The sequence below is a fragment of the Falco cherrug genome, chromosome 3 (genome assembly GCF_023634085.1).
Source record: "Falco cherrug isolate bFalChe1 chromosome 3, bFalChe1.pri, whole genome shotgun sequence".
Classification (NCBI taxonomy): Eukaryota; Metazoa; Chordata; class Aves; order Falconiformes; family Falconidae; genus Falco; species Falco cherrug.
The window spans coordinates 19205290-19224435 of record NC_073699.1 but is presented as its reverse complement, the minus strand read 5'-3'; the positions used below and the strand labels follow the sequence as shown (position 1 = coordinate 19224435).

The 19146-nt window shown below is 42.1% G+C and overlaps 1 protein-coding gene across 3 annotated transcripts; it reads right to left on the bottom strand.

The window, feature by feature from the left end:
- Window positions 1–1653: 1653 nt before the first annotated feature.
- On the bottom strand, window positions 1654–19003 carry DERL1 (derlin 1). Of its 3 annotated transcripts, none has more exons than XR_008731180.1 (9): window positions 18662–19003; window positions 16838–16949; window positions 13813–13877; window positions 10948–10974; window positions 9376–9471; window positions 8634–8686; window positions 7376–7486; window positions 3534–5561; window positions 1654–2839 (listed from the first exon to the last, which is right to left on the bottom strand). XR_008731180.1 is itself a non-coding variant. In XM_005438425.4 (8 exons), the coding sequence occupies exons 1-8, from the start codon at window positions 18812–18814 to the stop codon at window positions 5423–5425; spliced, it is 756 nt and encodes a 251-aa protein (XP_005438482.2). In that variant the 5' UTR covers window positions 18815–19003; the 3' UTR covers window positions 2873–5422. The 3 variants fall into 3 exon arrangements, 1 of the variants encoding a protein (XP_005438482.2); XR_003559690.2 differs by having other exon boundaries at window positions 1654–2805; XM_005438425.4 differs by lacking the exon at window positions 1654–2839 and having other exon boundaries at window positions 2873–5561.
- Between the last annotated feature and the right edge of the window lie 143 nt (window positions 19004–19146).

The following is a 19146-nucleotide window of genomic DNA, read 5'->3' as shown; positions in this document are numbered from 1 at the left end:
TTGCCCCTCCACCCACTAAGGACTCAGTAGGTGAGGGCAGAGACAGGCGTTGCTTTTCTTTGCAGCCTGAACAGAGACTGCCACTGTCTGAGCCCATATTGGGACAGGGGAAGCACTTTGAAAAACATTCTTTGATCAGACAATGCATACAATCCTCAATATTTTTTTTCTTCCCATTCTCAAGTCCAAATAAACCCCAAATTCTCAGTATCTTTAGATCCCTTCCTGACAGATTTAAAATATTTTTATTCCAAAACCCAGCACCTTAGGCTTCTCTACCTCATACATCCACCAACACCATACATAACCTGTATTCTCATAAAAAAAAAAAAAAGAGAGAAAAAAAAAGAGAAGCAACAACATAACCTCAGTTTCATTTCTCCATCGCAGTATTTGCTCCCCACAGCTTGAGATTATAAACACACACCACTGCCCAAGCATCAGGGAACCTAAACAGTTCCGATAGGAAGGGGTCTCAGATCAGTGCTATGTATAGGAACAGCACTCTGCAGGAGGGGCACTAATCAGACTGTAACGCAGGGCGGGAGCCCCTCCAGCCCAGGGAGGGATGGGCAATAGGAAGACCCCGGAGCCTTCTCCCCTCTTGTGACTGTCAATGAACTTTGCACCTAGATGCCTGCTAGTTTTTACAGACTGCGTGGTAGCAGTCAAGTAAGTCTTAACAAAGACAAGTGCTACAAAAAGCCTTTCCAGGTGGAGTAGGTGAGGGTGTTTCGATTTTAAAACAGGCTGAGGAGTCTGCTTGGGTTAACTACAGCTAATCAATACACTAACTTGAAAGCAAAGGGAAACATTACTGCAAAGAAACCGTCCACATTTAACTACCTACCGCGAGGTGACCTGAACTCTGTAGTATGAAAAGATTTACCAAGCAGCTTGGCAAGCCCAAGGGCTGGTGCAGGCAGCATCCTCACACCTCCAGTTACAATGAATGAAACCACTAACACAGGGATCCACCCACTGTCCTTTAATCCATGGCCAGTCCAGGGACTAAATACACACATCCCTTTTGAGAAATAAATGTAAACATTCAAAAGCAAGAAGACTTCTTGCAATGGTTTTGATTTTAAACACTGCCTCCAGCTGCCATGACCTTCATCACGAGAGACTGGTAAGTAGTTCAGAGAAACTCAGCCTTAAGAGCCGATTTGAGCTCTAATGGCATTTTGCAAGGGCTTTGTCCTTTGGTGGGAAATAAAATAATAAACCAAACCACCTTCAGGCACCAGAATTAAGGTTTCATTATCACTTCCCCCCCCCCCCCCTCCAACACCAATGAGATTCTGCAGAGGCCTCGCCAGCATCCCACAGTTACAGCTCTTTTTATGCAACTTTTGCTCACAAGTGTTGTAATCACTCCTTCTAGATCATGTTCCAGATGATAAAAGGGTGAGCCACTGCTGCAAACAGAACTCCTTTCATCACCAAAAAAGCACGCTTGAAAAATACAAGCAGCTGAAGCGTATTCATCTTTCCAATTCTAGAAAAGAGCACATCATCACCTTTTAGACATAATTCTGCTTGACATGCACATATCGCATATTTAACTTAATAAAATCATGACAATAGACCCAATTCTGCATATCAAGTCACACTATTACTATCATCCATGGCAAAATAAGAATCTAGGGATGCACAAAACAAGAAAAGCCATTTACTACTGCAGGGGATGACACTGCTAAGAACATCTTCACCAAAATTAGTGCTGTGCCATACTACAGCAAGTACAAATTGATCCATCATCCTAAGCCTAGCACGGAACAAGGGAGAATATGAATCGTCTTCATTTCATGGATGCATAACAGGATTAAAAAGCCATTAGGTGACTTGTTATATCAGAAGCTTCAGACTGTAAATTAGTGTCTATCTCTTCAGCTCGCTACCTTAACCATCAAGGCAAAGCAGTTTTCCTCCTTGATAAGGTACACAGTGGTATATAAACACAGAAAGAATCTTAGGTTGTATTGCAAACAATATGCTACTCTGAAAATTAAAGCCTCTCAGTTTTCCTAATGTGACAATCAGATGACAGAATGAAGCAACAGGTCCAGTTTCCAGCAACGCCACATTACCGAGTTGTGTTGAGAGAGGAGCTGTCATCCAGACAAAGTGATAGGAATGAAAGATGAAGCATTTTAGAAGCATTTGATTTCGTATTCTTGGCTCTTCTGCTGACTCCTAATGCAGCTGGAGCAAAATCAAAACGCGCACACTTGCCATGCTGTTGTCTGGTGTATAGTATGGACCAAGACTTTCCAGCTCAAGAAGCACAACAAATTCACAGAGTGCCTTATGTACCAAGTCCATGATCTTCTTTGGTGCCTCTATGGTAACAAACAGGAGAAATGCAGTCACACGAACAATGAGGACCAGAAGAGTCATTCAGAGGATGCTCAACAAGTCTCCAAATCAGCTGAGATAAGAGCCTCAAAAGGAACTCTGGCAGCAGTGCAGATCTGCCTGGACAGCGAGTATTGCAGAATACCAAGCTTATCCCTGGAAAAGTAACTAATCTCTATCAATTTCACACAGTTTGAGGGTGAGTAGGAGCGTACTTCCTCCCAAAGGACAACAGAGTATAATCAAGTATACCATTTTACAGCTTTTTTTTGTAATCGGCCAGGAAGGACACAGACTGTCAAGACTCATGGCGATAAAGAAAACGCCTTTACAATTTTGCAGTTGATCAGAGAAGACAAGGCTCCTACCCAAAAGCAGGTCATTTTCTTGAGTACTTTTATCAACAGCAGAAGGTGGTGTCACAGTACAGCTGTCAGACATTCCCTGGAGATGGACAGATCACAAGGTTTGTCTTAAGCTGAAATATGATTTAGTGAAACAGAGACAGTAACAGAGATTAAAACTTTAATTTAAAATTTTGTCAACAAAAATTGATTACAAAAAGGGAAATTATCTGTACAAAATAAGAAAGGAGGTACTCATTTAACAAGAGACTGCCATTGTCAGCGTACGCTGGAGGAGAAACAGTGCTTCAGGTCAAGTGACAAGTGAAAACCAAACCAACCAAGCTCATAATACAGAATTCTGAAGTGAATTTTCCATAAACCAAATTAAATTGACCTGAAGCAGCTCAAAAGCTAACCAAGACTTAATAGAAGTCTATTTTCCTTGCAAAACTTTTTCTCTTAGAGAATGAGGATGTACTAGAAAGCAAGACCCAGCACAGTGCACTGGGCCAGGACAATGACTTTTGCCATACTTCCTCCCACCGAAGCCTTTCTTCTGGCCTTCTGTACAAAGATGTGCTGCAATTTGAGTGTGCCAGGGTTTTGGCTGAGTCACAAACTATTGCAACTTCACTTAACAGTTAGGTTCTGATTCAAAATTAAGACAAATGCTTTGGAGACAGTGATATTACTACGATTAAAAAGACCAGTTGCACCATGACTCCTATAAAAATGGTGCTTCCCAAACTTCCCAAATAAAATCAATTAACAGCTGTCAGTCTACGGACTACTCTTTACAACACTGAACTCCTCTCTTCTACCTACCATTTTATAAAAAGACAAGAGCATCTTTAAAGTTCATCACTGAACAAACAAAAATGGCAGGTGATTTCTGAACTCCAAGTTCCTGTAAAATGTAAGCACGCAATATGATCATTACCAGTTTTCTACAGTTTTCCACAAGCTGAATCAACAAAATTAACCTGCAGTGAAGAAAGGTAGCATGTATTTTTTTCAAGGAAGCCAGATGAAAACTTCCAGTCTGACTGTTTATTTCCCACTCAGTTTCACATCACATAGTATTTACAAGTTTTTAAACCTTCAGAACCCAGGTTTAGTGAAGAAACAAAGTAGCAATAAAAATGTTTTGGCCCAGATTCACTCCACTTACAGATACCTGAGATACCCAAGTTGGGGTAGAACAACTTTCTGTGCCCCACCTACCTAGTAAAAAGAAAAAATGCTGATGGGAAATTCGGTCAGAGACTTGAATCTCATCCTAGTGACGATGCTTTTCCTCCTCCAACTAGAAAACAAAAAGTGAGCAACTATATTCCAACTTTGAAGTCTTGGTTAAGCTTAGAGTAACTGCATTCCTAATTTAATGGTTGTCATTTACGTGAACCTAAGCCTTACCTTGCTCACTAGAAGCACCTACCTAGGGGAGTCGGGGACAGCTACCTTTTAAGAATGCTATGAGACAAATGAGTCCTCCTTACAGCTGGGAAAACTGAAGTAAGAAAGAAGTTTGCTCAAGTCCATGCGGTCAGTAATAAGCTAGCATTACAGCTTCCTTGGTCTTAGTCCTGTGCTCTGCCCATGAGAACCCAGTACAAGGAAAACTACTCTACAGAATCATTCCCTTTTCCATGTCAAAAATTTCTACCAAAAAACGTAAATACTAATAAACAGTGTACATAATTTCTTATTTGACAGTGAAAGTCCCATAGTAAAGCAATCTGTTCTATTGTATCTTGACCCTGGAAAACTTTATTTCCAGCTTTAATTCTTTGAGGTCTTAAAGCTTTGAAGAGAAATTTGAAGATGCAGTTAACAAACATAATGCTGCAGTTAATACCCTTTACATTAACCACAATGATATGTTACATTTTCTAGTTTAAATGTTATTTGTGCTACCCAATTTTGCAATCAAAATAGAAACCTTGAAGCCAAGAATTCACAGATCTCAGGGAAAAAAAAAAACCAACCACACAAGCTAGACAACTTCAGTTTAAACAGCAAGCCTTGTAACATGCGATGAAGAGCTCAGAGATTTAAATTCTTTGAATATCTGTTATTGCCATTTCAAATGAAAGCCCTCTTATCCCTGGTCTTGCCCAGCCTGTGCTGTAGCAGGCAGGAAAATGCTGCACTGTAAGAAAAAACTCCCCTTAAAACATAGCTTAATAATGGAAATGAAATATTTGCACTTTGCTTTATGAATGCAGTAGAGATATCACTTAAATAATGTTTCCAAAGGCGCAGGGACTTAAGCACAGCTGTGGAAAAAGTCAGCTTCCTAAACTTTGGGGTTAGTTTGATCCATCTGCCTCACATTGGATTCTTAACTTACCACGGTCAACAAAGCTTTTAACGTACCAGGTGAGACAGAACACCATTACCTTGCTCCATCACATTCATGGAACAAGACTGCATAATGGATGCCCACTGCAACAGACAGACAATACTGTATAAAGAAGGCTTTTTTTAATGGCAGAATCAAATTGGACACTACTGGCTAACCTGGAGCAAGATCTACATTTTTGCCTTCTGGACTTTTTAATTTTCTCTTGAACCAGAAACATTCTTTCTGATCAGTTAAATCCAACAGTACTGCAGAGAGCCTGGTTCTTAAACATGCTCTGCACCAGGAAGGGTCGGTTCTACGTCCTATTAAAACCAAAGAGTTGCCATTTTCCAAAGGCAGGAGTTCTTCACTGGTCACCTAGCCGGAAACCTTGGCCCCAGTTGTGTCTTCCACCACCCTGTGGGTCTTCTGCAGCTCTTCTCATGCTAGCAGGTGGGACACCAAACCCCGACACTCCTCCTCTCCTATTTGGCAGCCAGCGGTACCTAGGGCAAGCCAGAAGAGGAGGAGAGAAAGTGAGAAACAGCTGTACCTTGGGGGTAAATGCCCAGACTACTATTCCATGCACTTCCTTTTAGCTGCTAGACTTTGCAATAAAACTGGCTTTTCACGGCAGCACTTCACAGAATTCTTTCCAAATCTAAGCCCTCAGTGCATTTTGAAATGGGAATTCTGGGGAACTTCCATCTCTGGGATATGGTTAGATACAATAATCCAAACATAGGGGAAAAAAACCCCATAAGGAGGTCTCACTGTTGAGAATAAACGCTGTGATATAAACTTAGTTCCTCTAAATTCTCTCTCTTTTTTTTAAGGGGAAATAATAACAAAAATCCAAATAACTTCCGAGCATCTCTCTCTTCAATAGTTGCATAGGTCCTGTTACGACAGCATCTAACCATCTCACTGCTCTCCAAGTAAACATTCCTGAGGGACTGAGGACAAATGAGGCTAAGGGAAACAGGCTCAAGCAACTAGCTTGTCTGAAATCAAAGCTCAAGTGACCTGGCCAAAGCAAATGAGAGCTGTAAGACTTTATCATCCAACTTGGGCTATCATCTAAATAGAGTGATCTAAAATACAGCTTCTGCATTTTGCAAGGGATCCCATCAGTGCAGAGTCATTCCAGCTCTACAACAGTTACACAGAGCTCCTGCAGATCCCTTGCTAAATCTAACCACTAAAATCTGAGGCCCCAGATATAAAACCCCAATTCCTTTCTACAAGAAAAACAATCCTGTACGGTACAAATTCTTCATTATTATATTAAAGGTACCAGTAAATCATCACAGTGTCTTTTTTTTGATATAATGTTACAGTGCAAGGCAGAATTTATCCCTTTGTAGGGATATTCGCAGTACTTCTGTTCCTGCTTCTCAAACACAGAGAAAAGTTAAATACACCTATGAGGACTCAAGAGAATTACACATAACCAACAAGACTGATGGACGTTTCAGAGCTGTTATTACCTTGAGAAACATGGAAAAAAATATTTTGTCTCCTAACCTTTATGGAAAACTAGGTTTACCAGAAGGGCTTTTAAATACAGAGGTAGAAAATAAAACTTGCCTACTCATTAAAACTTGTACATAAAGTAGAACTGTAAATTAACTTTGCATCTTCTAATTAACAGTTTATGCTATAAAAAGGGTTAACTGAGTTGCTAACTAAAGTTTGGTAGAGAAGGAATATTTACAACACAAAAGGATGAGGACAAGGGCAACTGAAGCTACAAACTTTGGCTTCTGATCATAGCATTTCAATGCCAAAACAATTAACAAATCACAAGAAAAAGCTCTTCAGAAACCAAGACCTGCAGTCTCAAGTCAAGGTGACTGGTACAGACTGCAAAGCAGAATGCGCATTATAGTTGTGAACAAGTCTAAACTAACTCCTATTATTGTTACAGGTTGCTGAACTGGTAGCCACTGTAATGATACATGGAAATACAGATAAAAGATCATTTACAGGAGAAAACAGGTTTTTTGGTGCTATCTGATAATTGTTAGGGGGTTTTCTTTCTTACAGCCCAACTTACTAGCAGAACTACAACTTTTACTCTCACTCTTACGAGTGGGTAAAGGACATAAGCCATCCATAGGAGTAACAGAACGCTCACATGGGTCAGTTACAAGAAACTCAACATCTGATGACTCAGCAGCACAGTCAATACAATAGTCTGAAGCAGACTGATTTAGCAAAGTATTTTACACCTTACAATCTGGTAAATATATGCCTAATGAACAATACAGAAAATTGGACCAAACAAACAGTGAGTTAAAGAATAAAGCCAGCTTACAGGAACTGAGGTGTGGAGAGAAAATTCCTTCCTCCCAAATCCATTGGATATTTAAACATTAAAAAGAAATACAGGTGTCCAACCAGATTTCCTATCAGCTCATTGATGACTCTGCAAGGCAAGAAGAAAAAGAATTGTTTCACATGCTGTCTTCTCTGAAAATAAACTGACCATCTTCTGCCAGCTACTACTGTTCACCTGCCCCGGGTATTTCCAGGGCTGTGAGCCACAGAAAATTTCCCTTCCCTCAGCACTTTGCAGCCACTTCTTTATAAGGGCCAACCTTCAGTGCCAGCACATCAACAGGCTGTTCCACCCTCCCTCCCTGCCAAGCCTTCTCTACAGTCTGTACTGAAAATGCAATTAAATACTTGTTTACATCAGAGAATTAGACCGTACAGCTATTAGCGTGTAAAATAATAGTCTGCAGAGCTTGAGAAGTTACTGCTGTTTTCACTGGACAACCTGTCTCCTGCTGTACTGAACTGTTTTGTTCCCAATTTTGCAAAAACACTGAATGGAGGCCCTTGAGTATCTTCTGTCATGCATAGAAACAGCAGGTATCTAACAGCAAGCAGTTTCTCAAGTGACGGATGAGTCAGTAGGTGGCACAGCCAGAAAAGGGAATTTGGTTTTGCTATACTATCTCCTCCTTTTATAAATCAACCACATAACTTGTTGCTGTCACCAACTGTGTTACAGCGGCACCAAGAGGCCCCAGACAAATGCAGAGCACCAATGAGAAAGACCATGCACAGAAGGGTTTCTGCATCACCGTTTCATCACAGAAACCCAAGACAGACCAACAAATTCAGCAAGCACTAATATGGCACTGTGTGGGCTTGTTATTCCATTTTCCCTTGTTTCATAAGCTGAAAAAAACATTGCATTTGGCAAGACTGTGAGGAACAGAAGTAACAGCACTACCAGGGTCAAGTTAAATTTGTTTCTAAAACCAAGAAGGATGGCTGGTCACTACAGGACCCTTCCTGTAGTACGGAAAAGGCCTAATGCATAGATTTACTAGAAGATAAACCAAATTCTTATTTGGTTTCCCCTCACCTACATTCTCTAGTTCTCACATGCACATCTCCTTTTTGCTTTTATCTTAAATGGTGACCATGTCATACTAAGCATTATCAGTCAGATTATACAGCTTTAAGCTTTTTATTTTAATACTGCTTCTAAATGCAGCAGTCAGTTCAAAAGCCATAAAAACTTCTGTAACTTCAAATTGGCCATGTAAGTAAATACGTACGATCCACCAATGATGTAGTTGAATCCCAGAATAACCCATGGAAGGTAACAGGCCTGAAAAAGAATACAGTGGAGACAGAGAAATTTTAAGTACAAGTTAAGGACATAAAGCTGCTCAACTTCCCACTGCAGTAAGCACGATTATCATCTCAGTGTTTTAGGCATTACTCAAATCCTGATATATTAACTTAAGCAGATTCTACCTAACGAGGCAGGATACTCCAAACCAAGCAACCACTAACATTTTTAGAAAAATCACACTCATTTAAACATTTTAAGTAAATGTGTCTTTGGCACTCTATGTTCCACAGCATGGTTACATCTGAAACAAAGTCGTAACATTTCTGATTTTGAAAAGGTCTGGAAACAATGATCAAAAGAGTTTTCACTACATGATCGGGCAGAAACAGATGAGGTTGCACAGGAAAGAATTTAAATATCAACATTTTGTCACTACGGTGTCACTACATTCAGCTTTTATCCAAGTTAATGTTTATCAGGAATTTTTTTCTCTCTTCAGACCAATGAATTTCAGTTGTCAGTACATGTTTTCAGTAAAGCCACACTGAGTGACACCATATGGAAGACCATGAACAAATCTGTCTTCATTGCATCTCAAGGAGTATATAGCTGTGTGAAAGTATAGGCCATCTTTAATAACACAAAGTATTTATATTTTGCTCCTCACCCCCTTCATGTGCATCTTCGGGGCACAAACCTTTCCAATATCCAGTCTGACATACCTTAAATCTTGTTCCAAACCAAAATGATACGATCATGTCTCTGTTCAGCTGGGCCCACACATAAAGTACTGACATGATGAGTGGAATCATCAGCAACTGCAATGTTGAAAAAAAAAAAAAAAAAAGGCAGAAAGTTACCATTGCTTTCACAGAAGTCTAAGAAACAAACAGACAGCACAACCTATAAGCTTCAAAAATGGCTCGTAAGCATAATAAATCAGAAAAACCTTTAAAGATTGCCCCAGAATCTTTGCCATCACGTGACATGGATCTGTTCAAAAACTATTGAGAAAGCTAAGCATTGGCCATTCTCTTTTGCAAGACCATGCTGAAGCAAAGGGCTCCAACTTGCACCAACTGAAAAAGCAGCCATCGTTAACTCCTCTGCTCCCAGCTCCTTAGCAGCACCACCTACAGCAATGTCAGTGACATGCTTGTGCCACAATCATTTCCATTCACAACCCTGGGCACTAACCCAAACACACTCATCTGGGGCTAAGCTAACAGAGCAGCTGAAGTGTTACTCCATCCAAATGCTAGCTATGCTCCCCTCAGAGCACCACAGAAGGAAAGTGCACCAGTAAATCACTATTTCAGAGTACTGCCGCCAGCCTTGGCAAAGGCACCTCAGCAGAGCTCGGAGGTAACCCATGCTCCATACCAGGAGATGAGACTGTTTCAAATACCTCCTTACTGTGACCGTGTACTAGCTGACTGGACCATTCCTAGTGAAACAAATATAAAGCACTATTTTAGCTACATGCTGATTTTGACAGACTGTGCCAGCAACATTTCCATGAACTGGTTTAATGCTGCAAACCAGCTCATTTGTTTGGAAGAGAGGTTAAAAATCATTTCTGCAGGGGTGCCGCTACTCAACAGATTCCACATTAAAGCTGGCACACCGGCACCAGTCCAGTCTTCCCCAAGCCCTACGGTATACCAGCAGTCTGACTCTTCACACAAGCACCTTAGGGTCTTTATTAAAACCATGACACTCTGTTGTGTCCAAGAAGCACTCCCCCATCTCCCTCCTTAATATCTGGGGAGATAAGAACTAGTTCACTGAAAATGGTTATTTGGACCACTATTTTAATCACTCTTGTGAGGATTTTGCACTGCACAGTTCTGATCTGAACCTACAGCTGCATTTTTCACAAAAAGATCAGTAAAAGGCACACTACATTTTAGAAGACTAATGAACCCAAGAATAGTTTTTAGGTAAAAAAATTAAGAATGCAGATTCACATTAATTAGAAGAAACAGTATATAGGTGACATCTTGTGTCCATTTTAGTAAAAGGCTGAACACTTCCTGACTGTGCAAAGAGCCAATTTTCACTCCCTGACTCCCTAACTAGGTTAGAAGTGAGAGTCAGAAGATACAGGCTTGTGATGTCAGCGGAGGCTAACCCAAACTAAAAAACTAACAATATACACACAACAGTTCATTTTGATATAAACTAAACCAGCCTAGTTTAACTATGTTCTGCAAACTGTCAATAATGCTCTCTACAAAGTCATTAAGTAGTCAGAATGTTCCATAACATTATTTAAAAACTTCAGCAGTTACCTGCATGTCCATTGCCAAGCCAGTTATCTGTCATTGCACCATTAAGGAAAATGCAGTAAAACCTGATAAACTAGAACAACAAAAAGAGCTGAACACACACGTAAAGGCCTTTAATGTTTAAAATTAAAACAGCGTTCCTGTGTAATATTAAGCTGACCACTGGAAAAAATGAAAACCCTGCAATGATCTAAAGATGTACACACTTAGTTTCAATAATTGCTTTTCAGTAGCCTCTCAAGCTACCACCTCAAGTCATTACCCCAAGAGCTGACGCATGCACTGACCTTCCCTCCATGGTGAAACTGTCTAGAAACTCGATCAGTTCTTGCATAAAAGCATGTTACAAGTTTAACAGCTGGATTCTTTCATTAGTTTTTTAAAGACTAAACTGCTGGTTTTCTAACTGAAGATATATCAGATCATTAAAAAAATACCAACATATTGCCACCGTGTTTTAGAAAATAATTTCTTGAAGTGCATCAATGCAGGCTTTTCATACTACTTTTGGAACGCAAAGGATCTACTTGCTGTAGTGACTGCTGAGTAGAAACAATTGCTGAATAATTTTGCTATGATCAGAATGCTTTTAACCGTTCATGAATGTGTATGAAATGGTATCAAGTGTTTTCCCAGATCATGCATTCAGGTTGCTCCTTACGTCATATGGGGAACAAGCAACTGGAAGCTTTTAAATGACCAGTTTGAAAGTCAAGTCACAATCAGATTCATCTAATAGCTCACAGCCAACAGCCTGCAACCACAATGAAGCTGATGATTTTCTTAACAACATAACTAAACGCACAATTGTTTGCCTAGTCGTTGCCGTGGCTCAACAGGACTAGCAGGAATAGCAATTCCCTCCATACAGTGGAATGTGACTAGATAGTTCATCTATTGATAAAGGCAACAGCATTTCTACACACTCTCTCTCCCAGCTGTATCTGATTCACACTGATGTCACCACTCCCTTTTTTCCACATGCTGTGCCACACAAATTGCTACAAGGAGGTAGCCACAGCACAGACAGAAGGGGAGCACATCCAAGAATGGAGGCTCCACAACCTCTCTTGGCAACCCATGCTGATGTTTGACTGCCCTAACAGTAAAAAGAGTCTTTCTTACATTTAAGTGGAATCTTCTGTGCTTCATTTTGTTCCTGTTGCCTCTTGTCCCACCACTGAGCGCTACTGAGAGAAGCCTAGCTCTATTTGCTTTACTCCCTCTCTCATCAGGTATTTATCCACATGGGTATTATGTCCAGCTCTGGAGTCCTCAGCAGAGGAAAAAGATGGACCTATTGGAGTGAGTACAGATGAGGGCCACGAAAATGATTAGAGGGATGGAACTGGAACACCTCTCCTGTGAGAAAAGGCTGAGAGAGTTGGGGTTATTCAGCCTGGAGAAGACAAGGCTCCAAAGCGACCTTATTACAGCCCTTCAATACTTAAAGGGGGCTTATAAGAAAGATGGGGACTGACTGTTTTCACAAGGGCCTGTAGCAATCAGACAAGAGGTAGTGATTTTAAACTAAAAGATGATAGATTTAGACTAGATATTAGAAGTTTTTTATGCTGAGGGTGGTGAAGCACTGAAACAGGTTGCCCAGAGAGGTGGCAAATGCCCCGTCCCTGGAAATATTCAAGGCTGGGTTGGACGGGGCTCTGAGCAACCTGATCTAGTCGAAGATGTTCCTGTTTATTGCAGGGAGGGGCTGGACTAGATGACCTTTAAAAGTCCCTTCCAACCCAAACTACTCTATAATTCTATGATAAGACACCACTGAACCTCCTGTTCCCCAGTCTGCACAATCCCAGCCCTCTCAGCTTCACCTCATGTGACAGATGCTCCAACCCTTTAATCATCATGACCTTTCACTGAACTCACTCCAGTATGTCCATGTTTGTCTTGTATTTGGGAACCTGGAGATGGATGCAGCCCCCCATACGTCTCACAAGGGCTCAGCAGAGAGGGGTAATCACCTCCCTCAAGCTGCTGGGAATGCTCTGCCTAATGCAACCCAGGAGGCTGGTGGCCACCTTTGCCAGAAAGGCATGCTGCTGGCTCATGGCCAACTTGGTGTCCAGCAGGACTCCCAGAGCCTTTTCTGCCAAGATGCTTTGCAGACTGTCAGTCCCCAGTCTGGACCACTGCCTGAGGCTGTTCCTCCCTGGGGGCAGGACTCTGCACTTCCCTTTGCTGAGCTCATGAGATTCCTGACCAGCACATTTCTCCAGCCACTACAGATCCCTCTGAAGGGTAGCACAACCATCTGGTTTATCAACAACTCCTCCCAGTTTTGTACCTGAGACCTAAAAGAAAATTCAGGTAGAACAGCACAGCTCATGGAAAAACTGTTTCCCAACATTCCCAAAGCAACAAGCCCAGCTTCTTCAGGAAGCTGGCTCAGTGCAGATATTGCAACACTGATTTCACAGACTCAGATAATCTGTGCCTAGCAGGTAAAGGATCTCTCTGTGAGGTCCCTGAATTTCCAACTTAGGGAATGGCACAGATCAGACTTATTTGCACATTTGCAGCTTAAACACACTAAATTCACTCTTAGCCCATGCAGCAATCCACAAAAGTGGCTAAGTGAAGCAATACAGCGAGCACCATGGAAGTTCACGCACTAGCTGAGCTTTGTGTAAGCAGAACTCTAGTCCCCAGATTACATACTTGTAGGAAGAATACTAATAAATGTGCCAATACAAGACACTTGCTACCTTTCCAGGAAGATTAAAAACTCACCTGTGAACACTTGCTAAATTTTAAAACTGTCAGCTGCTAAAACCTGGTCTTTGAACATATTTCAAGCAGAAACAGGAGAACCAAAACATTCTAAAAGTTTGATGAACAGAAGGATACAACAATGCAGATCCAGTTAAACAGGAGCATGAACATGTAATCTGCTGGCCTTCCATCAAAAGCTCCTGTAAATAAAAAGAATTATTAGGAAACGTACCAAAATCTTGGTAAGAAATTAAGACTTTACTTTTGGGAGTCTAAGAAAAGCTCAGCTAATAACAGTTGTCTTACATGCAGTCTGTGGTTTATTCTTTTTAATTTTAAAAAGCCTTATAATAGAACAACCTACAGACTGAAAAATAAGACATTCAGCCTACTGCATTAAAGTCCACAGTGCCTCTACTTGAAAAAGTACACAGTTTAACTCTGGAGATAAGTGGCTTTAACTTCATAAGACCTCAAATTGGAGTTGGACCCCATCCTTCATAAGAAGCTGCCAGTCAGAAACACACAATAAAGAAATAAATACATATGCATGACAACAACAGAGACATCAAGTTTAATGACAGTCATGAGAAAACCAGTCCTTACTTAGGCAAACTGCATCCTCTTTGCATCGTCTAGTCAGATTCAAGAGATGCAACAGTTTTTACATTCCAGAAACATTACCACACATGACAAGGAGGATACACATGTGCAGTGCATTCTGTTCCTTCTTCTAAGCTTAATGGCTTGCCTAATTCCCCATTTCAAACACAAAATCATAGAACGGTTTGGGCTGGAAGGGACCTTAAAGATCATCCCATTCCAACCCCCCTGCCATGGGCAGGGACACCTTCCACTAGACCAGGTTGCCCAAAGCCCCATCCAGCCTGGCCTTGAACACTTCCAGGGCTGGGGCATCTACAACTTCTCTTCCAATGTCTCATCACCCTCACAGTAAAGAATTTCTTCCTAACATCTAATCTAAATCTGTCCTCTTGCATCTTAAAACTATTACCTCTTGTCCTATCACTACATGGGATATACACATGTACATGGGATGACATGTACATGACATGTCAATTTTCTTCAGAACAGTGGAAACAAAAACACAGAGCAATATTCCCTGCAGGTCATACTAAATGAAATTATCTCTAGATGCCTAAAAAATAAACTTAGGAAAAAATCTTTTGGAAAGTTTTAAAGTTGGAGAACTAGATAAACTGAAGTTTTCTCCTTATTGTTGCCATACAACAAATACAAACAAATAAAAAGAGGAAGCTGATTAATCCTGTAGAAACTCCAGCACAGAAATTCCTCCAGAATAGGGAGAAAACAAGTAAGTATTATCTCCTTAAAGTCTTTGATTTCTTATTATCTAGGAGATTACCAACAAGAATATTAGACAAACTATTTAAATTGACTTTCCAATGAATATCTAAGAAAACTGAGCTGCAGACTTCTAAAAAGCTCAGCACAGAAAGGAAGAGTCTCCACTGGGTCCTTCAGTAGAGCCCAGGGTATAATCCGGTCCTCAGGGAAGAGCTGCAGACTCATTATCTCATCATTCATACTGCTGGGGAGTGAACTCTGAATATTCTGCTTTCTCTGTTGGTATTTGTTATGTTCTTCTCCAACAGAAACACAACAAAAATGCATTAATCTCCTTTTCCTCAGGAAGCTAGAGGTCAGCTTGTTAGGAAAGCACAAGCACAGTACAAAACTGTATGAATATTTCCGACAGCTAGATTTGAAGCTAGCATGCAACACCAGTGTATGCCTAAAAACCACTACAACCCTGAAAACAGAAGTTTCAGTTCCTCAGTTACACAGACAAAAGGAGGCATAGACCTATGCAGATTTCCACCTGTGAACATATTATCAGCAACTTACACACTTCCCACTTTCAAAAGGATTCAACCCTTTTTCGTAGAAAGGAGGACTGACCTAACCAAGAACTTCATTTATACCCAGAAAAATGACTGTAATATAAAAGAAATGCACTGATTCAAACAACACAGCTGACTTCCCAGTTTCAAAATCCAGATGCGTTGTACAGCAGCAATGTAAATTTACTGTAGAAAATGACTGACTTCCATGAGACTTCTGCCACAGCACAGAAAACAAGAGCGTTTTCTAAGTGTGTGTACTCTCATGTGTTCATAACGTACTGCAGAAATGCTCAGAGAGGAGAAACCATTTCTAGCTATTAAACTGCTACTTACTTTTACTAAGAAAACAAACAAATACAATCTGGCACCACTCCTGCCTTTCCCTGCTACTCTTCTTATGACTTTAATGGGATTCCACAAGACTCTGGATGACCGGTTTACCAGAGACCTCTTCTTTATCGTGGGACTTGCCAAACACCACCTTGCAATGCATTTCCACTTACACCATCAGTTCTAAGACTTCATTAGAACTACACTGAAATTCTTGTTCATAAAGGCTTTCAGGAGCTTGGCTTCGCAAATACGTTAATTATTCACTTCAACTGAAACAATTTTTGCCTAGCTTTAATGAACTGTGCAACGCAAAATGAAAACAATTTTGAAGCTACCTCATAACAACAATTCCTTTTTTGAGAAAAAGGATCCATTATCTGTTCTCCCTTCTTCCACTCTTAATTCTCTCCTCTAACTGAAAATCCAACTAGTTCCTTTTTCACACTTATGTTTGACAGAGGATACACTTCATTTGTACAACGTATCCCTCAATTCAACGTAGATAGAATAACACAGGTAAGCACCCCTTTCAAGAAAAAGGAAAAACTGACATTGTTTTTCTCAAGATGGTTATACCCATTGTTACATATGCTTTATCAAGCTTCTGTGTTAAAGGACATCAAACACAAGAAAACAGAGGTAATGTCATCTTTTAGTCTCTCTCTCCTTCACTTCCTGAAATCCAACAACTAAAAGCACCAGGCCCTCCTACTGAAACAAGTATCAAGTTCAGATCCTAAACGAACAGGCTCCCTATCAAAGAAAGGAGCCGGTCACAGAAAAACAGCTTTCAGAGCGCCTTTCACATGACTCTGATCAAATCAGCCGCAATCCCATCACCACAGACATTCGCAATAGAAGCTCTATCTAACAACACTTAGTCTATATCAACTCTGGGCAGAGTTCACCACATGCATATAATTTAACGGATAACATACCTGTTTCTAATCGTGACGAATATTGATACAAGAAATACAAATTCACCAAGTACAGAAATCCTGTTCCAGGTCCCACTGGGAAGAAGAAAGTTGCAGTTATCGGCCGCCAGATCTGTCCAGATCAAAAAAGAAAGATAGATCTATTTATATACTGTAGAATGAACTCATATGCATAGCGCTTTTCTTTTCATTTGTTATCAATTATTTGGAAGATCAAGGAGAAGATTAAAAATAGCCCAAGTATCAACAGCTGCTGCTTCAGCAGCTTTTACAATTAGGTGTTGTTTGTTGGGGTGGTGATTTTTTTTTTTTCGAAGTCTGATAAGCAAAGCTATTATGATTACAACAAAAATCACACAAAACTTCCCAGATCACTTCTGTCACATCTTCACAGTATTGAGTCTTTAATTGCAGTGCAACAGGGATATGCGTGCAAGGATGCTACCCTGTTCTAAAAGCATCCATACAGAACCCATTCTTACCTGTTGAACAGAGGCCAAGGAATTCACACAATGGCCTTTAGCATAACCATTCCAGACAGCACACACTGCTCTGAGCATCCTGCACCTGCTTTAGAGAGTCTCCCAACTATCTATCAATATTAGGTACAGCCAACTGCACGGCAACATGCAGCAGGGACAGAAAATGTCTGGCCATTTATGAACGAGTTCTTTAAGCAGCAACACTTCCAAGCAGGAGTATTGGGATCCTGAAAGGCACAGTTCCACAAGGAGTAACAGAACTAGAGGAAAAAACAGCCCTTTAAGCTACTAAATTTTGGGGACGATACATGAAACAAACTACAGATAGAGCTATCTTTTTATCTTTTTTTGCATTCAGTCTTCTCCACTGAAGCTATAATGAGCAAGTAAAATAGAAATTTAAAAGTTGGAATCCTTTATCTTCCTTCATTTTCAGTTCATCCAGCCAGTGGGTGCTCTCCCCCTACACTCCTGCATACCAGAACACTGAACCTGTAACCTCTCAATGCAAGGATAATTACTATATCCAGTTTGTGCGCACTTCTGATATTGCTAACACATCCAGAAACACTGTTATCTGAAACCTCAGGACTTCAGTTGTTACTTTATGTCAACCATAACTAGGCATAGAAGCTGGCAATCCCAGCCAGAAACTTTTTCAAATTCCAAGCAAAAAGGTGCAAAAGATGCACTTCTTTAGCTCTGCCTTAATATCTCCAGAGCTACCTGCAGTTTAGGACAGTTGCACACCTGCCTGTAGCCCCTGTTCCCAGTCACACCCACACAATCACACAACAGAGGCCAGGCAAGTCACCCGAAGTCACAGGCATAGGTTTTATGATTGTAGTGCCTTGGCACAACCACCAGTGCCAGCCAAAACAACTCTCCCAAAACACGTAGGGAAAAAACACACCAAAATGAGATGCAAGACAAACTACGGGGCCTGTCAAGGGCCACTGCCCTCCTTGTCTCACCCAGGGGCCCCGGCAGGGCCAGGCACCGCAGCCTGTGTCACCTTGGTGGGGAGCCCGGGGCCTGCAGAGGCAGAGCACTAAACCCGGGGCCCAGCTCGCAGGCCTTATATAGGTTAAGCAGGAAGGCAGGCCCGGCTTCCCGCTGCAGGCGATGTGGGTCACTCCCAAGGGCTCCCTCGGTGCGCGGTTCCCTCCCAGCGCGACCGTGGAGGCCGAAGAGGGGTCCAGACCCCAGACCGCACCTCCGCAGCCCCCAGCCCCGCCAAGTCGCGCACTACAACTCCCAGAATGCCCAGCGCGGCCCGGACCAGGCTCTCTTATGGCGCGGACGCCGCAAGGCACGCCGGGACGGGTAGTGCGGTCCATACTTGGAAGCGGTTGATGAAGGCGTCGGGCCATAGGAAGAGGTAGACGGGGCTGACAAGGCCCAGCTTGCCGATGAGCGGCACCGCAATGGAGCCGGCGAACCAGTAGCGGGTGATCAACGGGATGCTCCGGAACCAGTCCCCCAGGTCCGACATGTCGCCGCCGCCGCACCCGGCCGCCGCCCGAGGCCTCGCTACGAAGCGGCCGCTAAGGAAGAAGCGAGGCGAGGGTCCAGCCGCGCTCCGCCCGCTGTTCCCAGCGCCGCCGCCCCGGGCAGGGAGAGGAAACCCAAGCCAGACGTGGCGCCGCCGAATTCGGCCGGGCCGCCGCCACTTCCGGCCCCGCCCCTCGGCTGCCATGGCAACGGCAGCGCCGGAAGTTCCGCCTCTTCGTGGAAGGCGGAGCAACCCGCCGTTGCCGGGTGACGGTGCCGCCGTCCCCGCGGGCTGGGCCGGCGGCCGGCCCCTTTCTCCGGAGCTGTATTTAG

Excerpts from the sequence above, each read along its gene's own strand:
- DERL1 (XM_005438425.4), bottom strand. The coding sequence starts at position 18,814 with ATGTCGGACCTGGGGGACTGGTTCCGGAGCATCCCGTTGATCACCCGC. Across the intron at positions 13,878-16,837 it reads TTCGTCACGATTAGAAACAG|GAGCTTTTGATGGAAGGCCA; the intron begins GTATGTTATCCG and ends TTTTATTTACAG. Across the intron at positions 9,472-10,947 it reads GCTTGGCAATGGACATGCAG|TTGCTGATGATTCCACTCAT; the intron begins GTAACTGCTGAA and ends TCAACATTGCAG.